Below are 25,801 nucleotides of genomic sequence, written 5' to 3'. Positions count from 1 at the left end.
TCGACTATTAGTATGAACGTCATAATATGCTGGAGAGGAAAGGGGTCTGTGGATGATGGCGTTGCCCGCATACTCCACCAAAATACCGAGGAAAGAGGAGACCTCAGTGAGCTCCTTCACCATAGTCTTATTTCTCAGGGAGTGAACCATGGCTCCCCTGTATCACCTGCTCACAGCCTGTGTGTTTGGGAGTATGACCCCCAGTCTCCTCTTCCCACAGTTATTGTTGGCATCTGCGATGACTACAACCTGGACTTTAAAGCTTTCTACGCCTGGACGGGGCTGTGGAATAGCTGCTTCCTGATCCTCTACGCTCTCTTCAATTGTAGCATGGTCATGAAGCTCTTCAAGAGGTAACGGATTATAAATAATCAGAAATAATGGGGTATAATACAGGATGTAACTCAGGATCAGTAATGTATGTACACAGTGACTGCACCAGCAGAATAGTGAGTGCAGCTCTGGAGTATAATACAGGATGTAACTCAGGATCAGTAATGTAATGTATGTACACAGTGACTGCACCAGCAGAATAGTGAGTGCAGCTCTGGAGTATAATACAGGATGTAACTCAGGATCAGTAATGTAATGTATGTACACAGTGACTGCACCAGCAGAATAGTGAGTGCAGCTCTGGGGTATAATACAGGATGTAACTCAGGATCAGTAATGTATGTACACAGTGACTGCACCAGCAGAATAGTGAGTGCAGCTCTGGAGTATAATACAGGATGTAACTCAGGATCAGTAATGTAATGTATGTACACAGTGACTGCACCAGCAGAATAGTGAGTGCAGCTCTGGAGTATAATACAGGATGTAACTCAGGATCAGTAATGTATGTACACAGTGACTGCACCAGCAGAATAGTGAGTGCAGCTCTGGAGTATAATACAGGATGTAACTCAGGATCAGTAATGTAATGTATGTACACAGTGACTGCACCAGCAGAATAGTGAATGCAGCTCTGGAGTATAATACAGGATGTAACTCAGGATCAGTAATATAATGTATGTACACAGTGACTGCACCAGCAGAATAGTGAGTGCAGCTCTGGGGTATAATACAGGATGTAACTCAGGATCAGTAATGTAATGTGTGTACACAGTGACTGCACCAGCAGAATAGTGAGTGCAGCTCTGGGGTATAATACAGGATGTAACTCAGGATCAGTAATGTAATGTGTGTACACAGTGACTGCACCAGCAGAATAGTGAGTGCTGCTCTGGGGTATAATACAGGATATAACTCAGGATCAGTAATGTAATGTATGTACACAGTGACTGCACCAGCAGAATAGTGAGTGCAGCTCTGGAGTATAATACAGGATGTAACTCAGGATCAGTAATGTATGTACACAGTGACTGCACCAGCAGAATAGTGAGTGCAGCTCTGGGGTATAATACAGAATATAACTCAGGATCAGTAATGTAATGTATGTACACAGTGACTGCACCAGCATAATAGTGAGTGCAGCTCTGGAGTATAATACAGGATGTAACTCAGGATCAGTAATGTAATGTATGTACACAGTGACTGCACCAGCATAATAGTGAGTGCAGCTCTGGAGTATAATACAGGATGTAACTCAGGATCAGTAATGTAATGTATGTACACAGTGACTGCACCAGCAGAATAGTGAGTGCAGCTCTGGGGTATAATACAGGATGTAACTCAGGATCAGTAATGTATGTACACAGTGACTGCACCAGCAGAATAGTGAGTGCAGCTCTGGGGTATAATACAGAATATAACTCAGGATCAGTAATGTAATGTATGTACACAGTGACTGCACCAGCATAATAGTGAGTGCAGCTCTGGAGTATAATACAGGATGTAACTCAGGATCAGTAATGTAATGTATGTACACAGTGACTGCACCAGCAGAATAGTGAGTGCAGCTCTGGGGTATAATACAGTATGTAACTCAGGATCAGTAATGTAATGTATGTACACAGTGACTGCACCAGCAGAATAGTGAGTGCAGCTCTGGAGTATAATACAGGATGTAACTCAGGATCAGTAATGTAATGTATGTACACAGTGACTGCACCAGCAGAATAGTGAGTGCTGCTCTGGGGTATAATACAGGAGGTAACTCAGGATCAGTAATGTATGTACACAGTGACTGCACCAGCAGAATAGTGAGTGCAGCTCTGGAGTATAATACAGGATGTAACTCAGGATCAGTAATGTAATGTATGTACACAGTGACTGCACCAGCAGAATAGTGAGTGCAGCTCTGGAGTATAATACAGGATGTAACTCAGGATCAGTAATGTAATGTATGTACACAGTGACTGCACCAGCAGAATAGTGAGTGCTGCTCTGGGGTATAATACAGGAGGTAACTCAGGATCAGTAATGTAATGTGTGTACACAGTGACTGCACCAGCAGAATAGTGAGTGCAGCTCTGGGGTATAATACAGGATGTAACTCAGGATCAGTAATGTAATGTATGTACACAGTGACTGCACCAGCAGAATAGTGAGTGCAGCTCTGGGGTATAATACAGGATGTAACTCAGGATCAGTAATGTAATGTATGTACACAGTGACTGCACCAGCAGAATAGTGAGTGCAGCTCTGGAGTATAATACAGGATGTAACTCAGGATCAGTAATGTAATGTATGTGCACAGTGACTGCACCAGCAGAATAGTGAGTGCAGCTCTGGAGAATAATACAGGATGTAACTCAGGATCAGTAATGTAATGTATGTACACTGACTGCACCAGCAGAATAGTGAGTGCAGCTCTGGAGAATAATACAGGATGTAACTCAGGATCAGTAATGTAATGTATGTACACAGTGACTGCACCAGCAGAATAGTGAGTGCAGCTCTGGAGTATAATACAGAATGTAACTCGGGATCAGTAATGTAATGTATGTACACAGTGACTGCACCAGCAGAATAGTGAGTGCAGCTCTGGAGTATAATACGTGAGGTAACTCAGGATCAGTAATGTAATGTATGTACACAGTGACTGCACCAGCAGAATAGTGAGTGCAGCTCTGGAGTATAATACATGAGGTAACACTGGATTTGTTCTCTCTTCCACAGGTCGACAGAAGAGATAATCGCCCTTTTTATATCCATGACATTTGCACTCGATGCGCTGAAGGGAATGATCAAAAGTAAGTCCTCCGTATTTATAACCTCGGTGACGGCGTACGGGAACAATGGTGTGACGGTGCGGTTATTATAAGGCTCCGCTGTATAAATGTCGGGGTGATACCACTTGATCTCGGTGTTGTCTGACATGTTGGAGGGGCTTTGGGTCATCTGGAAATAGCCGCCTTTTCTGACTTTTACGAGGAGTCCTGTGATCGGGGGGATTCTGATCTCCCTTCACACTAGTCAGCTGCTGTGACCGGCGGGCGGAGAGCTGTGCTGTGCCCGTCTGAGCCCGCGCCCGTCTGAGCGAGCACATAACGTTTCACGCCCATTAGTTATGCAGTGGGGTCTTATCGGTTGCTCTGTTATCAGCCGCTGGGTAATACTTGCATAGACCTGGGACCTTCCGCTGTTGTGGTACTACAACTCCCACCATGACTTAACATGGCTGGTACTACAACTCCCACCATGACTTAACAGCCTGCAGCCATCAGGTCATGCTGAAGATTGTGGTTCCACAGCATTGGTTGCTGAACTGTGTCATAAATAGTAATGTAATCTCCTATTATCCTCTGTTATCAGAGAGATATATATATATAGCATCTCTATTAACCCCTGGATGTCCTATGATTATTGGAGGCACATCATACGGCGGCCTCGCTTTTCCTGCAGTGGCCCCCGAGGTCGGATATTTCCGCGTTGGTTAGCACATCGCGGCCCCCTTGTGCTGCTTATTAGGGGGGAGCTGCAGGAAGCTGCGGACATCTGGCTGTATAAAATAGACCTTTTTCCCAGTAACACCTGCTCTGCGCCATCCCCCCGGTCCTGCTCTCACCCGTCTCCATCACATAAAGGAAAAAACACAAGGAAACGCGTCGCTCCGAGCCCATTGTCTGCTGCAGATGTGGACACCCGTGGACCCTCACACCGACCACCTAGGTCATAGTCCTCCTTTACTCGCACACCTTTAACCTATGTGTAGCAAACGATCAACGCGTTTCAGTCTCTGCTTCCAAAATGTGCCGTCACCTCCCAAGTGTCATCGCTTTTTATTCGCCCCTCACAAAGTAGCTGTCACCTCGGACTGTCAACGTGGCCTCCATCAAATGTGATCTGCGCCCATTACATAAAGGAAGAGACGCAAGGAAATGCGTTAGTCACGGCCGGCCGCCGATACTCGATCCCCTCATTGTCCGCCTGTCCCTGTGTACGGAACCATTATCGGTTAATTCAGGTCCCGGCTTTTTATAGTGATCAACTTGTTCACTCCCTCTAGTAGTTTTCTCAAATTACCAACGCATTTCAGTCTTTCCTAGTAGTCACATTAAATTGTAAAGGCGCATGAGTCCCTTCTTCCATAACAGTGCTCCAGTGATCAAACCTTTCATTTCCTCTTTTAAGGAAAAGTCATCATCTTGGACTAAACGCATTTCAGGTCTTCCATCTTTTCAAATTATCAGTGTATTTCTATCATTGACTGAATCATAAATTCGGTGCGTTTCAGTCCCCTTTCCAGTAGAGCGCTCATCTCAGATTATCCACGCATTTCACTCCCACTCTCCATACGAGGGCCCATCTCAGATTATCCACGCATTTCACTCCCACTCTCCATACGAGGGCCTTCCAGTAGTGGTCAGTTTATATTACCATCTTATTATAAATCATTTCCTCTCCCCCACCACCCCTTATTCGAATAAATATCACTGCATTTGTCCCCTTTTTCCATAGTGATTATCTAAAAAATATAAACGCGTTTCAGTCCCTCCTTCCATAGAAGTGCGTATCTCAAATTATTAAAACATTTCAGTTCCTCCTTTCTCCATTGGTCATATTTAAATCCGTATCTTGTGCTCAACGCATTTCAGCTCGTCAGCCTTTCCATATGCTCTTCTCCAATTACTAATGCATTTCAGTCCTTCACTGAATCTTAAATTCAGTGCATTTCAGTTCCCTTTCGAGTAGTGGCCATCTCAGATTATCAACGCATTTCCGTATTACTCTCCATAAGAGTACACATCTCAAATTATCCACACATTTCAGTATTACTCTCCATAGGAGTGCCCATCTCAGATTATCAACGCGTTCCAGTATTACTCTCCATAAGAGTGCCCATCTCAGATTATCCACGCATTTCAGTATTACTCTCCATAGGAGTGCCCATCTCAGATTATCCACGCATTTCAGTCCTACTCTCCATAAGAATGCCCATCTCAGATTATCAACGCATTTCAGTATTACTCTCCATAGGAGTGCCCATCTCAGATTATCAACGCATTTCCGTATTACTCTCCATAAGAGTGCCCATCTCAGATTATCAATGCATTTCCGTATTACTCTCCATAAGAATACACATCTCAAATTATCCACACATTTCAGTATTACTCTCCATAAGAGTGCACATCTCAAATTATCCACACATTTCAGTATTACTCTCCATAGGAGTGCCCATCTCAGATTATCCACGCATTTCAGTCCTACTCTCCATAAGAATGCCCATCTCAGATTATCAACGCATTTCAGTCTGTTCTTCCACTGTGGTCATCTCAATTAATCAACGCATTTCAGTCCCTCCAATATTGATCAACTCAAATTTCCATGCTATGAACGCTTTTCAGCCCCCGCCCACATTCCAATAATCATCATTGCATTTCAGTCCCCTAATACAATAGCGATCATTTCAAGAATATAAATTACCTTCAGTCCGTCCTTCCAAAACTAGTCACGTCAAATGATCAACGCATTTCAGCTCCACCGTCACTAGCGATCGACTTGAACTATTGCATGTTATTTTTGGTGTCACTAGGCCACCATGCTTCATGGAATGCGGAGCCTTCGCTTTCTCCCGCCTCCGTTTCTTCCTTTCTTGATCCTCCGGGAGCCGGAGTGACGGCCGATCCTCACGGTTCTATGTTCTTCTCTTACAGTTTTCAATAAGTGTCACGAGGAGAGTTCGGGCTTGCCGCTGTACCGGATCAATTCCTCTTCTCTCCACTACCTGAACGGCACCCTGAACGGCACCTTCGTGTACCCGGACGGTCAGCACGGGAAGGAGTCTGCCGTCCTCAGCCTGCTGCTGATGTTCGGGACCGTGTGGCTCGGACACACGTTGTACCAGTTCAAGAAGAGGTAGATGACGAACCTTCCAGGGAATCGTGCGGGGTCTATTTTGTATTTCAATAATTCACCATTTTCAGTGAATGGACAAATTCTCAGTGGAGGAGAAATTCTAGAACAGAGCTGCAGTACCACACCCAGCCTGTGGACTCGGGGGGCGCTGTCTTCTGAATTAGCCACAACCTTTTGAATCATTGTAAAAGTTCATATAGAAATAAAACCTTTATTATGCAAATGAGAGAGATGCATGATCTTAATATGTGCCTGTGTTACAGCCCCTACCTGCACTCCAGGGTCCGGGAGCTGCTCTCCGACTGCGCGCTGCCGATATCTGTCCTGACCTTCTCCACCGTGGGGTCGTACTTCTTCCAGGATATACGCAGTAAGTTGGCCGGTCAATCCTTTCATGTTGACATAACAGTAGCCCGCCGTAAAGGTTAGTGGCTGAGCCCCGACCTCGCCGCAACAGCGGATTTATGTCCTAATTAAAGGGGATTAAATATCCTTGTATGCCAATTATTCATCTTCAAATAAGCCGGAACCCCGGAGCGTCCGAATGTTCTGCGAGCAGCGTACATTCAGCAGCCGGGAAGAGGGATGTATCATATGCCGCAATTATGTGAGAGTGACACGTACAAGGCAGTATTATAGCAGTTATATTCTTCTACATAGGAGCAGTATTATAGTAGTTATATCCTGTACATATAGGCGGTACTATAGTAGTTATATTCTTGTACATAGGAGCAGTACTATAGTAGTTATATTCTTGTACATAGGAGCAGTATTATAGTAGTTATATTCTTGTACATAGGAGCAGTATTATAGTAGTTATATTCTTATACATAGGAGCAGTATTATAGTAGTTATATTCTTGTATATAGGAGCAGCATTATAGTAGTTATATTCTTTTACATAGGAGCAGTATTATAGTAGTTATATTCTTGTATATAGGAGCAGCATTATATTAGTTCTATTCTTGTACATAGGAGCAGTATTATAGTAGTTATATTCTTGTACATAGGAGCAGTATTATAGTAGTTATATTCTTGTACATAGGAGCAGTATTATAGTAGTTATATTCTTGTACATAGGGGCAGTATTATAGTAGTTATATTCTTGTACATAGGAGCAGTATTATAGTAGTTATATTCTTGTACATAGGGGCAATATTATAGTAGTTATATTCTTGTACATAGGAGGCAGTATTATAGTAGTTATATTCTTGTACATAGGAGGCAGTATTATAGTAGTTATATTCTTGTACATAGGAGCAGTATTATAGTAGTTATATTCTTGTACATAGGGGGCAGTATTATAGTAGTTATATTCTTGTACATAGGGGCAATATTATAGTAGTTATATTCTTGTACATAGGGGCAATATTATAGTAGTTATATTCTTGTACATAGGGGCAGTATTATAGTAGTTATATTCTTGTACATAGGAGCAGTATTATAGTAGTTATATTCTTGTACATAGGGGCAATATTATAGTAGTTATATTCTTGTACATAGGAGGCAATATTATAGTAGTTATATTCTTGTACATAGGAGGCAGTATTATAGTAGTTATATTCTTGTACATAGGAGCAGTATTATAGTAGTTATATTCTTGTACATAGGAGCAGTATTATAGTAGTTATATTCTTGTACATAGGGGCAATATTATAGTAGTTATATTCTTGTACATAGGAGGCAGTATTATAGTAGTTATATTGTACATAGGAGCAGTATTATAGTAGTTATATTCTTGTACATAGGAGCAGTATTATAGTAGTTATATTCTTGTACATAGGAGGCAGTATTATAGTAGTTATATTCTTGTACATAGGAGCAGTATTATAGTAGTTATATTCTTGTACATAGGGGCAGTATTATAGTAGTTATATTCTTGTACATAGGGGCAATATTATAGTAGTTATATTCTTGTACATAGGAGGCAGTATTATAGTAGTTATATTCTTGTACATAGGAGCAGTATTATAGTAGTTATATTCTTGTACATGGGGGCAATATTATAGTAGTTATATTCTTGTACATAGGAGCAGTATTATAGTAGTTATATTCTTGTACATAGGAGCAGTATTATAGTAGTTATATTCTTGTACATAGGAGCAGTATTATAGTAGTTATATTCTTGTACATAGGAGCAGTATTATAGTAGTTATATTCTTGTACATAGGAGCAGTATTATAGTAGTACATTTCTATCACTTCTACGTCCCGGGGGTGACAAATTCCCGTTAAAAGGGTTTTATTCTCTGGCTACTGGTAGGGATTTAGCTACTTCTGCTGACGTCACGTTGACAGAGCCGCTCTTCTTCTTCCACTCTGCTCTGTTGACTTGGCGTGACTATCGACGTCTTCCCGCAGTTAGGCAGTGGGATCCGGTTGTCAATCAGGACGTCGGCTGTTAATCAGAAGGACGTGGAAGAGCTACTCTTGACATGGAGCAGTTGAACCGCAGGCAGTGTCCGCTCTGTGCCACTAATTAATTTAAAAAAAAAAAAAAGGTCCTGGTAAAACTTTCAGTCGCGTCTTATCTTGCGCTGACTCCTGATGCGTAAACCTTCGTTTTTACCTTGCGTGGTAATTCCATGCCGTGACTCCTGGTCGTCGGCCGGTGTGAATTCTTATCACTCGCCACCACGGACGCACATCCGTGGAATTCGCAGCGTCCACCTTTATTTTGCAGGGTTCCATGAGAATCCATTTGACGAAAGCGGTTCCTCAAATTCAACCCCCCAAAAGTTTAATTGTTCACACTAAATAACAGGAAGAGAAATCAATCTCTCCGGCTGCAGATGTTCGGGACGCGCGTCGTGGGCTATTGCTTTCCACATTTGGCCTCTGCCCGGCCACCTCCATACTGGGGGGTGATGAGAACGGATTCAGATCAGTTTGGCAAAAAAGGAGAGACCTTTCCACCCCAGGAAGACCCAGCTGGAAGAGCCAAGAATTCGCTCTATCCTCCGGTGACGTCATTCACCACTCAGCAATATCGGACGTGAACATTTTTCTTGTTAACATTTTTTTTTTTTTTTTTTTGTAGTTTTGTTCAGGCAGGACACAGGAAACAAAAGCTTGTGATATAACATTTATTTAAATTTTAGTCTTTTTCGTTTTTTAGTCCTTTTGAATGCAGCCAGCAGTGTAAAGCATGGAGGACGTCACCTTTAAAAATACTTTCCCTACGCAGAATGGCGGTTTTAGAATCTTCAGTCTAAATTGGTTTTGGTGTCATGGATCAAGGTGGGGGTCTGATGAGTGGGGGGTTGTGGGCGCTGCTTTGATCTTTTTGCTTAGGATTTGAGTCCTGAACAAAAAAGCAGATTTGATGCCCATAAAATGAGTCCTCCATGATCTTTAGAAGCTGCTGGAGTTCCCCAAAGTTAATTTCTACCAAGTTTTGGGGGTTCCCTTGCCTGCAAAGTGACATAACTATTATTGTAGAGGATAAATGACTCTGGATATAATATTGATAATGAGACTATCCTCCATGCTTTACACTGCTGGAAAATAGTGATTCCATTATATACTTTCCTAAAGCGATAGCAATTTTTCACAGGTGCCTTTTTAAAAAGAAGTTAGAAAAACTCTGACACAGTAAATGAATTATGTCCCAAGTGTCCGCTGCGCAATACCTGAACGTCGAAGTGTTGTGAATTGTTGGTTTGTTGAGTCTCATACGTGATTATTCCTTCAATCAGGGAAGGGGAGTAGCTGGTGCATGCGCAGGGAAGGGGAGTGGCTGGCGCGTGCGCAGGGAAAGGGAGTGGCTGGCGCATGCACAGGTAAGGGGAGTGGCTGGTGCGTGCGCAGGGAAGGGGAGTGGCTGGCGCGTGCGCAGGGAAGGGGAGTGGCTGGCACGTGCGCAGGGAAGGGGAGTGGCTGGTGCGTGCGCAGGGAAGGGGAGTGGCTGGCGTGTGCGCAGGGAAGGGTTGGCTGGCGCGTGCGCAGGGAATGGGAGTGGCTGGTGCGTGCACAGGGAAGGCAAGTGGCTGGTGCGTGCGCAGGGAAGGCAAGTGGCTGGTGCGTGCGCAGGGAAAGGAGTGGCTGGCGCGTGCGCAGGGAAGGGGGAGCAGGTGGTGCAGGGGAGTGGCTGGCGCGTGCGCAGGGAAGGGGAGTTGCTGGCGCGTGCGCAGGGAAGGGGAGTGGCTGGTGCGTGCACAGGGAAGGAGTGGCTGGTGCGTGCGCAGGGAAGGCAAGTGGCTGGTGCGTGCGCAGGGAAAGGAGTGGCTGGCACGTGCGCAGGGAAGGGGGAGCAGGTGGTGCAGGGGAGTGGCTGGCGCGTGCGCAGGGAAGGGGAGTGGCTGGCGCGTGCGCAGGGAGGGTGAGAGCAGGTGGCACAGCATAGAGAAGAGGCAAGGGTAGCATGTCTTCTTTTTGTCCAGTGTTTTTGCCGGTTCTTTCTCCCATGATACGGAAAGTCTGGAGTATGTGACGCCTCCCAGGCATTGACGCGCGCTCAGAACTTTTTTTTCCTCTCCACAGTCTCCTTGTTTAATTACGTTGAAACGGAGAATCTGTTTGTGATGGCGCCGTTCGGGTCCATGTCCATGGCGGCCATCGCCAGCTCCATGGGCTTGGGCTTCATCCTGTCCATGTTGTTCTTCATAGAGCAGAACATTGTGGCGTCTCTCACCAACGCTCCTGAGAACAGGTAAGAAAGTTATTACCTTTGTCGGTCCTGGCCGTAGACTTAAAGCAGTGGCAATGCAACAGCTATTGGTTCCCGTAAAAATGTTTGGCCAATTCCCGGTTGAGCCCAATGACGCACATTTATCCCGCACTCCTGTAAAGGCTTATATCCATCTTCATATTATGGATAGATCTTGTAAAAACGATCACTTTTGCAATTTGCTGCGTATTAAAACTTCCATCTGTTCTTGAGCTATGAACATTACTTTTTTATATATAGCGTATTGCCTAGGAGACCGACCACCGATGCTGTCTATCATGTAAATACTGCGCTGAAGCCGGCTGATATTAGGAGGTAATGGCACGCTCCTGGCCGGCTTCAGTGCAGCGCTTACAAGCTCAATAGTAAAGCGCCTGTAAACGCTCCTCATGTTATGCTTTTTTGCAGCGGTGGTCTGTCTCCCAAGGGGAAAAAAAAAACAGTAAACGAAAAATAAAGCTGTAAATATGTCAAGAATGGCTGAAAATGTTAATAAGCGGTAAATTGAGAAAGTGCGGGTTTTTACAAACTGAATCGAAAAACAGCCATTCATCACTATTGGAATAGCCCTTTAAGAATCTTCTGCTTTTACTTGAATTTTTTAGATTTTGATGTTATTTTGGTGTAGGATAAGTCGCCCTCCCCCATCATCAAGTGCAGTGTTTGCCGGTCTGGACATCATCTCCCCATAATTATATTAAGTCTGGCCGCGAACAGATGAGTCACATTACAGACCTTACTAGATCCATCACTTTCATGTCATAGACTGGGGTATTTTTTTTTTTTTTCTTATTCTGTTTCTTTGGCTTTGGACTTGTCTGTTGCTGCCCCTGAAACTCCTGTTGGACGTTTCCATGCCCCCCTGTACTTTCTGCCTCCTTCCTCCCGCCGCATGTACGGTAATTTTTCTTTCTGTTACCTGTATGGCGCAGCCCCATCTGTACTTTTTTTTTTTTTTTTTTAAATTATCACAGCTTGTAAACAAGAGTCTTTCAGTTCTTGTTTGAGGGATTTTCCTCCTTTCTTCCTTGGAGAATTCCTCCAGTTCTGTGAGATTCCTGGGTCTTCTTCGATCTTCTGCAGTTTTGAGGGCTAGCCACGGACTTCAATGATGTTCAGATCAGGGGACTGTGAGGGCCATTGTAAAATCTTCAGCTTGCGCTTTTTGAGGTCGTCTATTGTGGATTGTGACGTGTGTTTAGGACCATTATCCATTTGTAGAAGCCATCCTCTTCCTCTTTCCACCTTCAGATTTCTTACAGATGGTGTTATGTTTGCATCAAGAATTTGTTGAAATTTAATTGAATCCATTCTTCCCTTTACCCATGAATTGTTCCACGGGCCACTGGCTACAACAGAACCCCAAATCATGATTGATCCTCCCCATGCTTATTCTTTAGTGAGGTGTTCTTTTCCTGAAATTCCGTGTCCTTTTTTCCCCCCACACACATACCTTTGATCTTTGTGGCCATAGAGTTTTTGTTTTTTTTATCTCCTTCAGTCCACAGGACTTGTTTCCAAAATGCATCAGGCTTGTTTAGATGTTCTTTTGCATACTTTTGACGCTGAGGACGCAGGAGGGGTTTTCTTCTGATGACTCTTCCAGGAGGCCATGTTTGTTAATTTGTCTCTGAACAGTAGAACAATATACCACAACTCCAGAGTCTGCTAAATCTAAAAATTTTCTAAAGATCTTTTGCAGTCGAGCGGGAGTTCTGATTTGCTTGTTTAGCAATTCTAAGAGCAGCTTTTACTGAGATTTTGCTTGGTTTCTCAGACCTTATCTTGACCTCCACTGTTTCTTGTAACGGCCATCTTTTAATTACATTTCGAAATGAGGAAAGAGCAACTTGAAAACGCTTTGCTATCTTCTTATAGCCTTCTCCTGCTTTGTGGTCCTCCACCATTTTCAGAGTGCTCGGCAGCTGCTTAGAAGATCCCATGGCTGAACACACAAATCTCCAAGGGTGCACAAAAATCTGCATTGACCCATTTTCCTTTTTTGCATTTTTTTTAAATAGAAAAATTTACTTTTTTGCCTAAAATAGAAAGGAAATGTGTCATCTGTAACTTTTGGCCTTTTAAATAATTTCATGTTGCTTAACTGTTCACAGTAACAGTAAGTTTGACCAGGGGTGTACAAACTTTTACATGTCACTGTATGCAAGACGCATGTACAGAGGTATGGGAGTTTATTAATACTAAATTAAACCTACACACAACAATAATACATTAAAATTGAACTCATAAAGAAAATAAACGTAAAATACATGAAAAAAAGTAACAAAAGACGTGAAAACCACATAAAGGAAACACTTACACAGCCTAAAAAACACAAAGGACATAAAAAACATACAAAGGACAAAAATCGCAAAGGACATAGACTTGACTGAAAGGACTGAATATCCCCGCAGGACCCCCTACAGTGACAGGAGAGAATGCACCAGAAAGATGTCATTGCAGAAATGTGAGAATAAATGTAATACCGCCAGCACACACACACATGCCCCCATACACACGCGCACACACACGCCGACACACACACTAATGCCGGCAGACACACTAATGCTGACACACACATGCCGCCACCCACACGCACACACTAATGCCGCCACCCACACGCACACACTAATGCCGCCACCCACACGCACACACTAATGCCGCCACCCACCCACACACTAATGCCGCCACACACACACACACACTAATGCCGCCACACACTCACTAATGCCGCCACACACACACACTCACTAATGCCGCCACACACACACTCACTAATGCCGCCACACACACACACTCACTAATGCCGCCACAAACACACACTCACTAATGCCGCCACACACACACACTCACTAATGCCGCCACACACACTCACTAATGCCGCCACTAATGCCGCCACACACAAGCACACTCACTAATGCCGCCACACACACACATTAATGCCGCCACACACACACTCACTAATGCCGCCACACACACACTCACTAATGCCGCCACACACACACACTCACTAATGCCGCCACACACACACACTCACTAATGCCGCCACACACACACACACTCACTAATGCCGCCACACACACACTCACTAATGCCGCCACACACACACTCACTAATGCCGCCACACACACACTCACTAATGTCGCCACAAACACACACTCACTAATGCCGCCAAACACACTCACTAATGCCGCCACTAATGCCGCCACACACAAGCACACTCACTAATGCCCCCACACACGCACACACAAGCACACTCACTAATGCCGCCACACACACTAATGCCGCCCCCCCACACACACACGCACACACACTAATGCCGCCCCACACACACACACTAATGCCGCCACACACACACACACACTAATGCCGCCACACACACACACTAATGCCGCCACACACACACACTAATGCCGCCACACACACACACACACACACACTAATGCCGCCACACACACACACACTAATGCCGCCACACACACACTAATGCCGCCACATACTAATGCTGCCACACACACACACTAATGCCGCCCCACACACACACACTAATGCCGCCCCACACACACACACTAATGCCGCCCCACACACACACACTAATGCCGCCACACACACACACACACACACTAATGCCGCCACACACACACACACACACACTAATGCCGCCCCACACACACACACTAATGCCGCCCCACACACACACACTAATGCCGCCACACACACACACACACACACTAATGCCGCCACACACACACACACACTAATGCCGCCACACACACACATACTAATGCCGCCACACACACACTAATGCCGCCACATACTAATGCTGCCACACACACACACTCACTAATGCCGCCACACACACACACTCACTAATGCCGCCACACACACACACACACTCACTAATGCCGCCACACACACACTCTCACTAATGCCGCCACACACACTGCCACCACACACAAGCACACTCACTAATGCCCCCACACACTCACTAATGCCCGCACACACAAACTAATGCCGCCACACACACTAATGCCGCCCCACCCACACACACACACACACACACTAATGCCGCCCCACACACACACTAATGCCGCCACACACACACACACACTAATGCCGCCACACACACACTAATGCCGCCACACACACTAATGCCGCCACACACTAATGCTGCCACACACACACACACACACTCACTAATGCCGACACACACACACTCACTAATGCCGCCACACACACACACACTAATGCCGCCACACACACACACACACACACATTAATGCTGCCACACACAAGCACACTCACTAATTCCACACACACACACACACACACACACACACACACACACACACACACACACACACACACACACACACACTATAATGTGTGTCTGGCTCATCATGCGGCTCTTTGGTTTTCAGGCTGGTGAAGGGTACGGCGTATCACTGGGATCTCCTCCTCATTGCCCTCATTAACATCGGACTCTCCACGTACGGGTTACCCTGGATCCACGCTGCCTACCCACACTCCCCAATGCACGTGCGAGCGCTGGCCTACGTGGAGGAGAGGGTGGAGCACGGCCACATCTACGAGACGTGAGTACCCGGCCTTCACTCCATGTGCGAGCTGCTGCTCTGTGTTATCAGCCACGTGATGCCAGGCATCGTACAGTGATGAGCCCGGTCCTAACTGCTCATCAGTTTCATTATGGATCCCCAATACAAATCCAATGCACGCAGCAAGCCCCTCATCAGGCCGCAGTGTACAGCACAACCACTAGGTGACACACGTCATAAACCTCTCCTGACAGTGTACATCTTTTTTTATTTTTTTATTTTTTTTGAGTTTTTCACAGTATTTTATTCTAAGAGGAAAGGAAAGGTAGACAACTGATCCACTTCATTATAGGAAAGGATAATGATAAAAAAGACATTTAGGGCTCCAACATCCTTTTTTATAATCACAAAATGGGACGCTTTTATCATGTTGATCCTAGGAATAAAATACTATTCTTTATACAGTGGGATGGATGTTTTTTGCCTGATACAGGTTACCGAACCCCCTGCAATTGATGCAATTTATACCAATAGATGCAATATATACCACACTGACTACCTGCAGCCACCACTAGGAGGAGCTCACTACATAAAAAAAATACAGCCACCACTAGAGGGAGCTCACTACATACAGATTATACAGCCACCACTAGAGGGAGCTCACTACATACAGATTATACAGCCACTACTAGGAGGAGCTCACTACATACCGATTATACAGTCACCACTAGAGGGAGCTCACTACATACGGATTATACAGCCACCACTAGAGGGAGCTCACTACATACGGATTATACAGCCACCACTAGTGGGCGCTCACTATATACAGATTATACAGCTGTCACTAGGAGGAGCTCACTACATACGGATTATACAGTCACCACTAGAGGGAGCTCACTACATACGGATTATACAGCCACCACTAGGAGGAGCTCACTACATACGGATTATACAGTCACCACTAGAGGGAGCTCACTACATACGGATTATACAGCCACCACTAGGAGGAGCTCACTACATACGGATTATACAGTCACCACTAGAGGGAGCTCACTACATACGGATTATACAGCCACCACTAGGGGGAGCTCACTACATACGGATTATACAGCCACTACTAGGGGGAGCTCACTACATACGGATTATACAGCCACCACTAGGGGGAGCTCACTACATACGCATTATACAGCCACCACTAGGGGGAGCTCACTACATACGCATTATACAGTCACCACTAGAGGGAGCTCACTACATATGGATTATACAGCCACCACTAGGGGGAGCTCACTATATACGGATTATACAGCCACTACTAGGGGGAGCTCACTACATACGGATTATACAGTCACCACTAGAGGGAGCTCACTACATACGCATTATACAGCCACCACTAGGGGGAGCTCACTACATACGCATTATACAGTCACCACTAGAGGGAGCTCACTACATACGCATTATACAGTCACCACTAGAGGGAGCTCACTACATACGGATTATACAGCCACCACTAGGGGGAGCTCACTACATACGCATTATACAGCCACCACTAGGGGGAGCTCACTACATACGCATTATACAGTCACCACTAGAGGGAGCTCACTACATACGGATTATACAGCCACCACTAGGGGGAGCTCACTACATACGGATTATACAGCCACTACTAGGGGGAGCTCACTACATACCGATTATACAGCCACCACTAGAGGGAGCTCACTACATACGGATTATACAGCCACCACTAGGGGGAGCTCACTACATACGCATTATACAGCCACTACTAGGGGGAGCTCACTACATACGGATTATACAGTCACCACTAGAGGGAGCTCACTACATACGCATTATACAGCCACCACTAGGGGGAGCTCAGCACATACGCATTATACAGTCACCACTAGAGGGAGCTCACTACATACGGATTATACAGCCACCACTAGGGGGAGCTCACTACATACGCATTATACAGCCACCACTAGGGGGAGCTCACTACATACAGATTATACAGTCACCACTAGAGGGAGCTCACTACATACGGATTATACAGCCACCACTAGGGGGAGCTCACTACATACGCATTATACAGTCACCACTAGAGGGAGCTCACTACATACGGATTATACAGTCACCACTAGAGGGAGCTCACTACATACGGATTATACAGCCACCACTAGGGGGAGCTCACTACATACAGATTATACAGTCACCACTAGAGGGAGCTCACTACATACGGATTATACAGCCACCACTAGAGGGAGCTCACTACATACAGATTATACAGTCACCACTAGGAGGAGCTCACTATATACAGATTATACAGACACCACTAGGGGGAGCTGACTACATACAGATTATACAGCCACCACTAGGAGGAGCTCACTACATACAGATTATACAGCCACCACTAGGAGGAGCTCACTACATACAGATTATACAGTCACCACTAGGTGGAGCTCACTACATACAGATTATACAGTCACCACTAGAGGGAGCTCACTACATACAGATTATACAGTCACCACTAGGAGGAGCTCACTACATACAGATTATACAGTCACCACTAGAGGGAGCTCACTACATACAGATTATACAGACACCACTAGGGGGAGCTCACTATATACAGATTATACAGCCACCACTAGGGGGAGCTGACTACATACAGATTATACAGCTGTCACTAGAGGGAGCTCACTACATACAGATTATACAGCTGTCACTAGAGGGAGCTCACTACATACAGATTATACATCCACCATTGGGGGTAACGATCACCATGACAATGGATGTTTAAAGTAAAACACAAAACAATAAAAATATAATTAGGCGAAATGTTTTTTGCATTTTTCGGCAATCTCCAGGCGTGACCCGTTTGTCCCCGTGTGTTTCTCAGGATCGTCTGTGTGAAGGAGACGCGTCTGACTTCGCTGGTCGCCAACCTTCTGGTGGGCCTCTCCATCTTCCTCCTGCCGCTCCCGCTGCAGTGGATCCCCCAGCCCGTCCTGTACGGCCTCTTCCTGTACATCGCCCTGACCTCCATTGACGGCAGCCAGCTCTTTGAGCGGGTGGCTCTGCTGTTGAAAGAGCAGGTAGGTGGATAGCGGTGTCCGGAGGTTGCGCAGGATGTGCCGCAGGTAGAGCAGCACTTAGGGTTTCCCCTGGATGTGCACTCGTTGTGTGTATCGGTGACCTGCGGACCACATCAAAGACCCCATTGTGTGATGGCGGGACCCTCAATCTATATCACAGCGCGCGCGCTTCCTGCCTGGGTCACAGGATCCGACCTCATCCGATGGCAAACAATGGCCGAAAAGCAGAAAATGTCATAAATCATGTGCTGGCTCCATCCGCCTGTATACACCGCAGCGGTGCAGTACAGGGGCCTATACATACAGATATGGGACGTACGGAGACAGGGTGTATACAGTAGGGAGATATGGAGAAGGCAGCACCAGCATTGCTGCGGTGTGACTGTATGTTGTGTTATCCTCCCACAGACGGCGTACCCCCCGACCCATTACATCAGGAGAGTCCCCCAGAGGAAGATCCACTACTTCACGGGGCTCCAGGTCCTGCAGCTCATCATCTTGTGCGGATTCGGCATGTCCCCGCTCACCTACATGAAGATGATCTTCCCTCTCATTATGATATTCATGATACCGATCAGGTGAGTCCGAGTGTGAGCAAATCTGGTCAGTGGTCAGAAGAGCTGACACTACAGGAGACAGGACCCTGCAAATAAGAGCTGACACTCTACAGGAGAGCGGACCCTGCACATAAGAGCTGACACTGTACAGGAGAGAGGACCCTGCACATAAGAGCTGACACTCTACGGGAGAGAGGACCCTGCACATAAGAGCTTACACTCTACAGGAGAAAGGACCCTGCACATAAGAGCTTACACTCTACAGGAGAAAGGACCCTGCACATAAGAGCTTACACTCTACAGGAGAGAGGACCCTGCACATAAGAGCTCACACTCTACAGGAGAGAGGACCCCACTGACCATAAGAGCTTACACTCTACAGGAGAAAGGACCCTGCACATAAGAGCTTACACTCTACAGGAGAAAGGACCCTGCACATAAGAGCTGACACTCTACAGGAGAAAGGACCCTGCACATAAGAGCTTACACTCTACAGGAGAAAGGACCCTGCACATAAGAGCTTACACTCTACAGGAGAAAGGACCCTGCACATAAGAGCTCACACTCTACAGGAGAAAGGACCCTGCACATAAGAGCTTACACTCTACAGGAGAGAGGACCCTGCACATAAGAGCTGACACTCTACAGGAGAAAGGACCCTGCACATAAGAGCTTACACTCTACAGGAGAAAGGACCCTGCACATAAGAGCTTACACTCTACAGGAGAAAGGACCCTGCACATAAGAGCTCACACTCTACAGGAGAAAGGACCCTGCACATAAGAGCTTACACTCTACAGGAGAGAGGGCCCTGCACATAAGAGCTCACACTCTACAGGAGAGAGGACCCCACTGACCATAAGAGCTTACACTCTACAGGAGAAAGGACCCTGCACATAAGAGCTGACACTCTACAGGAGAGAGGACTCCGCACATAAGAGCTGACACTATACAGGAGAAAGGACCCTGCACATAAGAGCTGATACTCTACAGGAGAGAGGATCCTGCACATAAGAGCTGACACTGTACAGGAGAAAGGACTCTGCCCATAAGAGCTGACACTGTACAGGAGATAGAACCCTGCAAATAAGAGCTGACGCTGTATAGGAGAGAGGACCCTGCACATAAGAGCTGACACTGTACAGGAGAAAGGACTCTGCCCATAAGAGCTGACACTGTACAGGAGAAAGGACTCTGCCCATAAGAGCTGACACTGTACAGGAGAAAGGACTCTGCCCATAAGAGCTGACACTGTACAGGAGATAGAACCCTGCAAATAAGAGCTGACGCTGTATAGGAGAGAGGACCCTGCACATAAGAGCTGAAACTGTACGGGAGAGAGGACCCTGCACATAAGAGCTGACACTGTACAGGAGAGAGGACTCTGCCCATAAGAGCTGACACTCTACAGGAGAAAGGACTCTGCCCATAAGAGCTGACACTGTACAGGAGAAAGGACTCTGCCCATAAGAGCTGACACTGTACAGGAGAAAGGACTCTGCCCATAAGAGCTGACACTGTACAGGAGAAAGGACTCTGCACATAAGAGCTGACACTGTACAGATTCTCCCTGACGAAGCTGCCCAGCGCAGCAATACGCGTGGGATTCTCCCACACCTTCTCCTTTACTGCCCACAGATTCGCCAGCATTGTGGTCCTCTTCATGGCAGCCACAGATGTGTAATTATTTCTTTGTGGCTCTTTCTTTATTGTTGTGAGCCAGCTATATAGCTCTTATTGCATTTTCTGGCTGTGCTAGTTTCCAGCCTTGTTCTCAGCCTTTTTATTTTGTGGCTGGGGTTTTGTGCACATATCCATAGTGGCTTGCTTTGATGTGCCCCCTTGCTGATTCAGCCTTTATACTTTTTTGGCCCCTTGTTTCCCTTGTGATAGATATTTAGCTCTAGTCACTGGGTTTCATGCACATAGTGATTATTTTACATGGTTGGGTTTGGCTCAGGGTTTGATAACTTTGGGGACGCCCATATGTTATCGGGATCTGTGTGGTTATATTTATCTAGGTCATAAATGTTCGGCCCTTATATATTTATGTGATTGTATTCATGTTTATCTATACATTTATACATATGAATATATGAGCATTTTCCATCTATTTGGGCTGTGGTCCTTTGGTGTATTTTTACAACAGGAGAATGGTGTGTTCGTTTTCTGATCCTTATGGGACATGTTTTTAATGTTTTTATATTTTGTATGCTTTTTTGTCTTATAATAAAGTTGTTACTCATTTTGTGATACATAGGTGTGCACACATTTATGCAGTGTCTTTTTCTTTTTTGGTTCAGTATCTGCCCATAAGAGCTGACACTGTACAGGAGAAAGGACTCTGCCCATAAGAGCTGACACTGTACAGGAGATAGAAACCTGCAAATAAGAGCTGACGCTGTATAGGAGAGAGGACCCTGCACATAAGAGCTGAAACTGTACGGGAGAGAGGACCCTGCACATAAGAGCTGACACTGTACAGGAGACAGGACCCTGCAAATAAGAGCTGACACTCTACAGGAGAGAGGACCCTGCACATAAGAGCTGACACTGTACAGGAGAAAGGACTCTGCCCATAAGAGCTGACACTGTACAGGAGATGGAACCCTGCAAATAAGAGCTGACGCTGTATAGGAGAGAGGACCCTGCACATAAGAGCTGACACTCTACAGGAGAGAGGAGCCTGCACATAAGAGCTGACACTGTACAGGAGAGAGGACCCTGCACATAAGAGCTGACACTGTACAGGAGAGAGGAGCCTGCACATAAGAGCTGACACTGTACAGGAGAGAGGACCCTGCACATAAGAGCTGACACTCTACAGGAGAAAGGATCCTGCACATAAGAGCTTACACTCTACAGGAGAGAGGACCCTGCACATAAGAGCTGACACTCTACAGGAGAAAGGATCCTGCACATAAGAGCTTACACTCTACAGGAGAGAGGAGCCTGCACATAAGAGCTGACACTCTGCAGGAGAGAGGATCCTGCACATAAGAGCTGACACTGTACAGGAGAGAGGACCCTGCTTATATCCTTCTATATTCTGGGTCACCTAAAAGTAAAAAATAAGTACTCCCCATAATCACCAACCCTGGATAACTCTCAATTGCTGAGTTGGCAGAACAAGGTTTTGCTCGGCTGAAAAGTTACCTTCACACTGACCAACTTCACAACGATATCGCTATCGATCCGTGACGTTGCAGCGTCCTGGCTAGCGATATCGTTGTGTTTGACACGCAGCAGCGATCAGTATCCTGCTGTGACATCGTTGGTCGGAGCAGAAAGTCCAGAACTTTATTTCGTCGCTGGATCTCCCGCTGACATCGCTGGATCGGTGTGCGTGACGCCGATTCAGCGATGTCTTCACTGGTAACCAGGGTAAACATCGGGTTACTAAGCGCAGGGCCGTGCTTAGTAACCCGATGTTTACCCTGGTTACCAGTGTAAATGTAAAAAAAAAACAAACACTACATACTTACAATCCGGTGTCTGTCGCGTCCCTCGGCGCTCTGCTTCCCTGCACTGTCAGCGCCGGCCAGCTGTAAAGCAGATTACAGCGGTGACGTCACCGCTGTGCTTTCCGGCCGGCGCTCACAGTCAGTGCAGGGAAGCAGAGCGCCGGGGGACAGACACCGGAATGTAAGTATGTAGTGTTTGTTTGTTTTTTTACATTACATAGTAACATAGTTAGTAAGGCCGAAAAAAGACATTTGTCCATCCAGTTCAGCCTATATTCCATCATAATAAATCCCCAGGTCTACGTCCTTCTACAGAACCTAATTGTATGATACAATATTGTTCTGCTCCAGGAAGACATCCAGGCCTCTCTTGAACCCCTCGACTGAGTTCGCCATCACCACCTCCTCAGGCAAGCAATTCCAGATTCTCACTGCCCTAACAGTAAAGAATCCTCTTCTATGTTGGTGGAAAAACCTTCTCTCCTCCAGACGCAAAGAATGCCCCCTTGTGCCCGTCACCTTCCTTGGTATAAACAGATCCTCAGCGAGATATTTGTATTGTCCCCTTATATACTTATACATGGTTATTAGATCGCCCCTCAGTCGTCTTTTTTTCTAGACTAAATAATCCTAATTTTGCTAATCTATCTGGGTATTGTAGTTCTCCCATCCCATTTATTAATTTTGTTGCCCTCCTTTGTACTCTCTCTAGTTCCATTATATCCTTCCTGAGCACCGGTGCCCAAAACTGGACACAGTACTCCATGTGCGGTCTAACTAGGGATTTGTACAGAGGCAGTATAATGCTCTCATCATGTGTATCCAGACCTCTTTTAATGCATTAGCACTGGTAACCAGGGTGAACATCGGGTTACTAAGTGCGGCCCTGCGCTTAGTAACCCGATGTTTACCCTGGTTGCCAGGGGACTTCGCATAGTTGGTCGCTGGAGAGCTGTCTGTGTGACAGCTCTCCAGCGACCACACAGCGACGCTGCAGCGATCGGCATCGTTGTCTAGATCGCTGCAGCGTCGCTAAATGTGACGGTACCTTTTGAGTCCAGATCTCCTCGTAGAGGCCTTCACCTGCCGCTGATACTCCTTCCTTTCTTCCTTAGATACAACCTACTACCCAAGATCATCGAATCCAAATACCTGGACGCCATGGACGCCGAACATTAGGACGAGCCTCGACAAACGGGTTCACGCTCTTCTTCAACGACGGAGGAATTGTAGGGGCTAATATTTTTCAGGGGAGGGGTGTTCAGACTTTATTTTCTTTTTGGATTTGTACAATGACTATCGACCAAAGTGGAGCCTGACGGAGACGCGGAGGTGGAGGGCCGTCAATGGGAATACCCCGAAGATGCTCTGCTGTGTCGGTGCCGCTCTGCTGTGTCGGGGCCGCACTCCACTCTCCCCTCTGATTTTGTTGATTTGTTTTTGGGTGTTTTTTTCTTTGTTTGTTTTTGTTTGTTTTTTTAACGCATTTTCTGCATCCAACGAACCAAATGTGTATTTTTTGAAGACTTTTCCAGGATTGTGAACGGGCCAAAAAAAAAAAAAAATCTCCTTGACTATATATATTTTTCTCTTGCAATACTTTTTAAAGTGAATTTTTTTTGGCTCGGCACCACCAGCGGATTGGGGACATGACTCCGGGAATTTGAGGTCTGGGTCGCCTCTTTTTTTTTTTTTTTTTTTTTTTCAGGTTGAGAAATAATGGACTTTATAACTTTCGTGGCAGTGGCAATGTCTACAGAGCAACCAAAAGTATTCATTTATAGAGGTTTTATTTTTTCTTTTTGTAGCGGTTACTAGACCCACCCCAGAATGTAAGCTAATTTTTACATATTTTGGACTTTATATATAATTTCTTTTTTTCTACATGTATTTGAAGCAAAGACCTGTGATCTGTCAAATTTGCACAACAGCGACTTGGTGATCTGCACAAATTCACTCCAGATACCGACACTTTTTTTTTTTTTTTTTTTGGGGGGTTACAACCCTTGGATTTTGCTGTTTTTCCTTCCATGCATACATGCTCCGCAACGCATTGATGATGCATGTTTTATGTATAATGTTTATACATCACTAGTGGAAGGTATCATAGAGCTTTTGGGTTTTTTATGACCTCCTTCTGGAAGTCTTGATGGTGACGACGAGCCTTTTATGCTCTCCGGTGTGGAGTCGAAGCTGCAAAACATGGAGGCGCGCGCTTCTCTTGGCCAGTTGTTTGTCGTTCCTACAGGACCATCCGTCTTTTATCATCTCATCTGAGGTCTGAATCCAAGAACTTGCTCGCGTGATCGGGACATCGGGACGGTCCTGCTTAGACCTTGGACTATAGCATCTCACCAAAGAAACTTTGTTGGGTTCCTCTTACACTGATGTTTTGTCCGCTCGGATGCTGAACGTTAATTCCTGCAAAATGCAGGGTCTTCATCGCCTTTCGCAACCTTTCTTCCCCTCGTTCCCTCATAGCAGAATCTTACAGGGGTCCCCAAACGGGCCCAGATTCTGCCGTATCTGATGTGAATTTTGCACGATGGCCCCGATGGATGGCTGTTACGTTTTACCAGAAAGGATTATTTTTGTACATTGGTGTTTGTTGGATTGAGGTCTATGCCGTTTATGACGTTGGCATTGTGTTCTGTTCCTCGGTTTGCAGTGATGTTTTTTGTTTCTTTTTCTTGTTTTATATAAACCTTTCTCCCTCGGTTACTTAAGACGGCAATTCATGTTTTTGGGCGAAGAAACAATCCTTTCCCCTCTGACGTCGAGCATGCTGGCGATTTTTATATATGGATACTAAGTATCGCGAGGATCACAGAATTCAGTGGTGGAAAAGGGACGTCGTGGAGACACGGTGGCTTTGGCAAACGTTGACCGTGCCGTCGTAAATTTCCGGTTTTGCGTTTGCTTCGAGAGCTCTGATGGATCCATCTATGAGACGGCCAACCGGTACCGCCCATGAGGGCTGGGCTGGGAGCTGTGCATGCTCCGTGTCAGAGGGGACCTATATATATATATATCTCCTACAGAAGTGCTGCTTTCCGTCTACCGTTTGCTACCAGCGGGTGAAATTTTGTAAATATTTTGAGATGTTTAGAATCAAAGAGAAAACAGAGCACCGAAGAAAAATTCTATTAATAAAAGATGGTTTGGAAAAGAGCGGCCTGGTGTGATGGATTATTGGTCTAGACGATCCTGGATGGATGGGTTTGATTT

At 45.7% G+C, this 25,801-nt stretch overlaps 1 protein-coding gene across 7 annotated transcripts in view; it reads left to right on the top strand.

The window, feature by feature from the left end:
* The window catches only part of SLC4A11 (solute carrier family 4 member 11), a 348,451-nt gene extending 322,707 nt beyond the window's left edge, over positions 1-25,744 (top strand). For all 7 annotated transcript variants that reach the window (XM_069745127.1, XM_069745126.1, XM_069745125.1 and 4 more), the window contains exons 12-20: positions 221-353; positions 3,064-3,137; positions 6,042-6,243; positions 6,507-6,613; positions 10,724-10,892; positions 15,332-15,505; positions 18,357-18,552; positions 18,961-19,130; positions 23,689-25,744. In XM_069745127.1, the coding sequence (XP_069601228.1) occupies positions 221-353; positions 3,064-3,137; positions 6,042-6,243; positions 6,507-6,613; positions 10,724-10,892; positions 15,332-15,505; positions 18,357-18,552; positions 18,961-19,130; positions 23,689-23,752 (1,289 nt within the window). In that variant the 3' untranslated portion in view covers positions 23,753-25,744. The remainder of the gene's footprint in view (positions 1-220; positions 354-3,063; positions 3,138-6,041; positions 6,244-6,506; positions 6,614-10,723; positions 10,893-15,331; positions 15,506-18,356; positions 18,553-18,960; positions 19,131-23,688) is intronic.
* Positions 25,745-25,801: the final 57 nt, after the last annotated feature.

This window comes from Ranitomeya imitator, chromosome 1 (assembly GCF_032444005.1).
Source record: "Ranitomeya imitator isolate aRanImi1 chromosome 1, aRanImi1.pri, whole genome shotgun sequence".
Taxonomy (NCBI): Eukaryota; Metazoa; Chordata; class Amphibia; order Anura; family Dendrobatidae; genus Ranitomeya; species Ranitomeya imitator.
The sequence above is the reverse complement of the archived record's forward strand: the minus strand, read 5'-3'. Positions and strand labels throughout refer to the sequence as shown.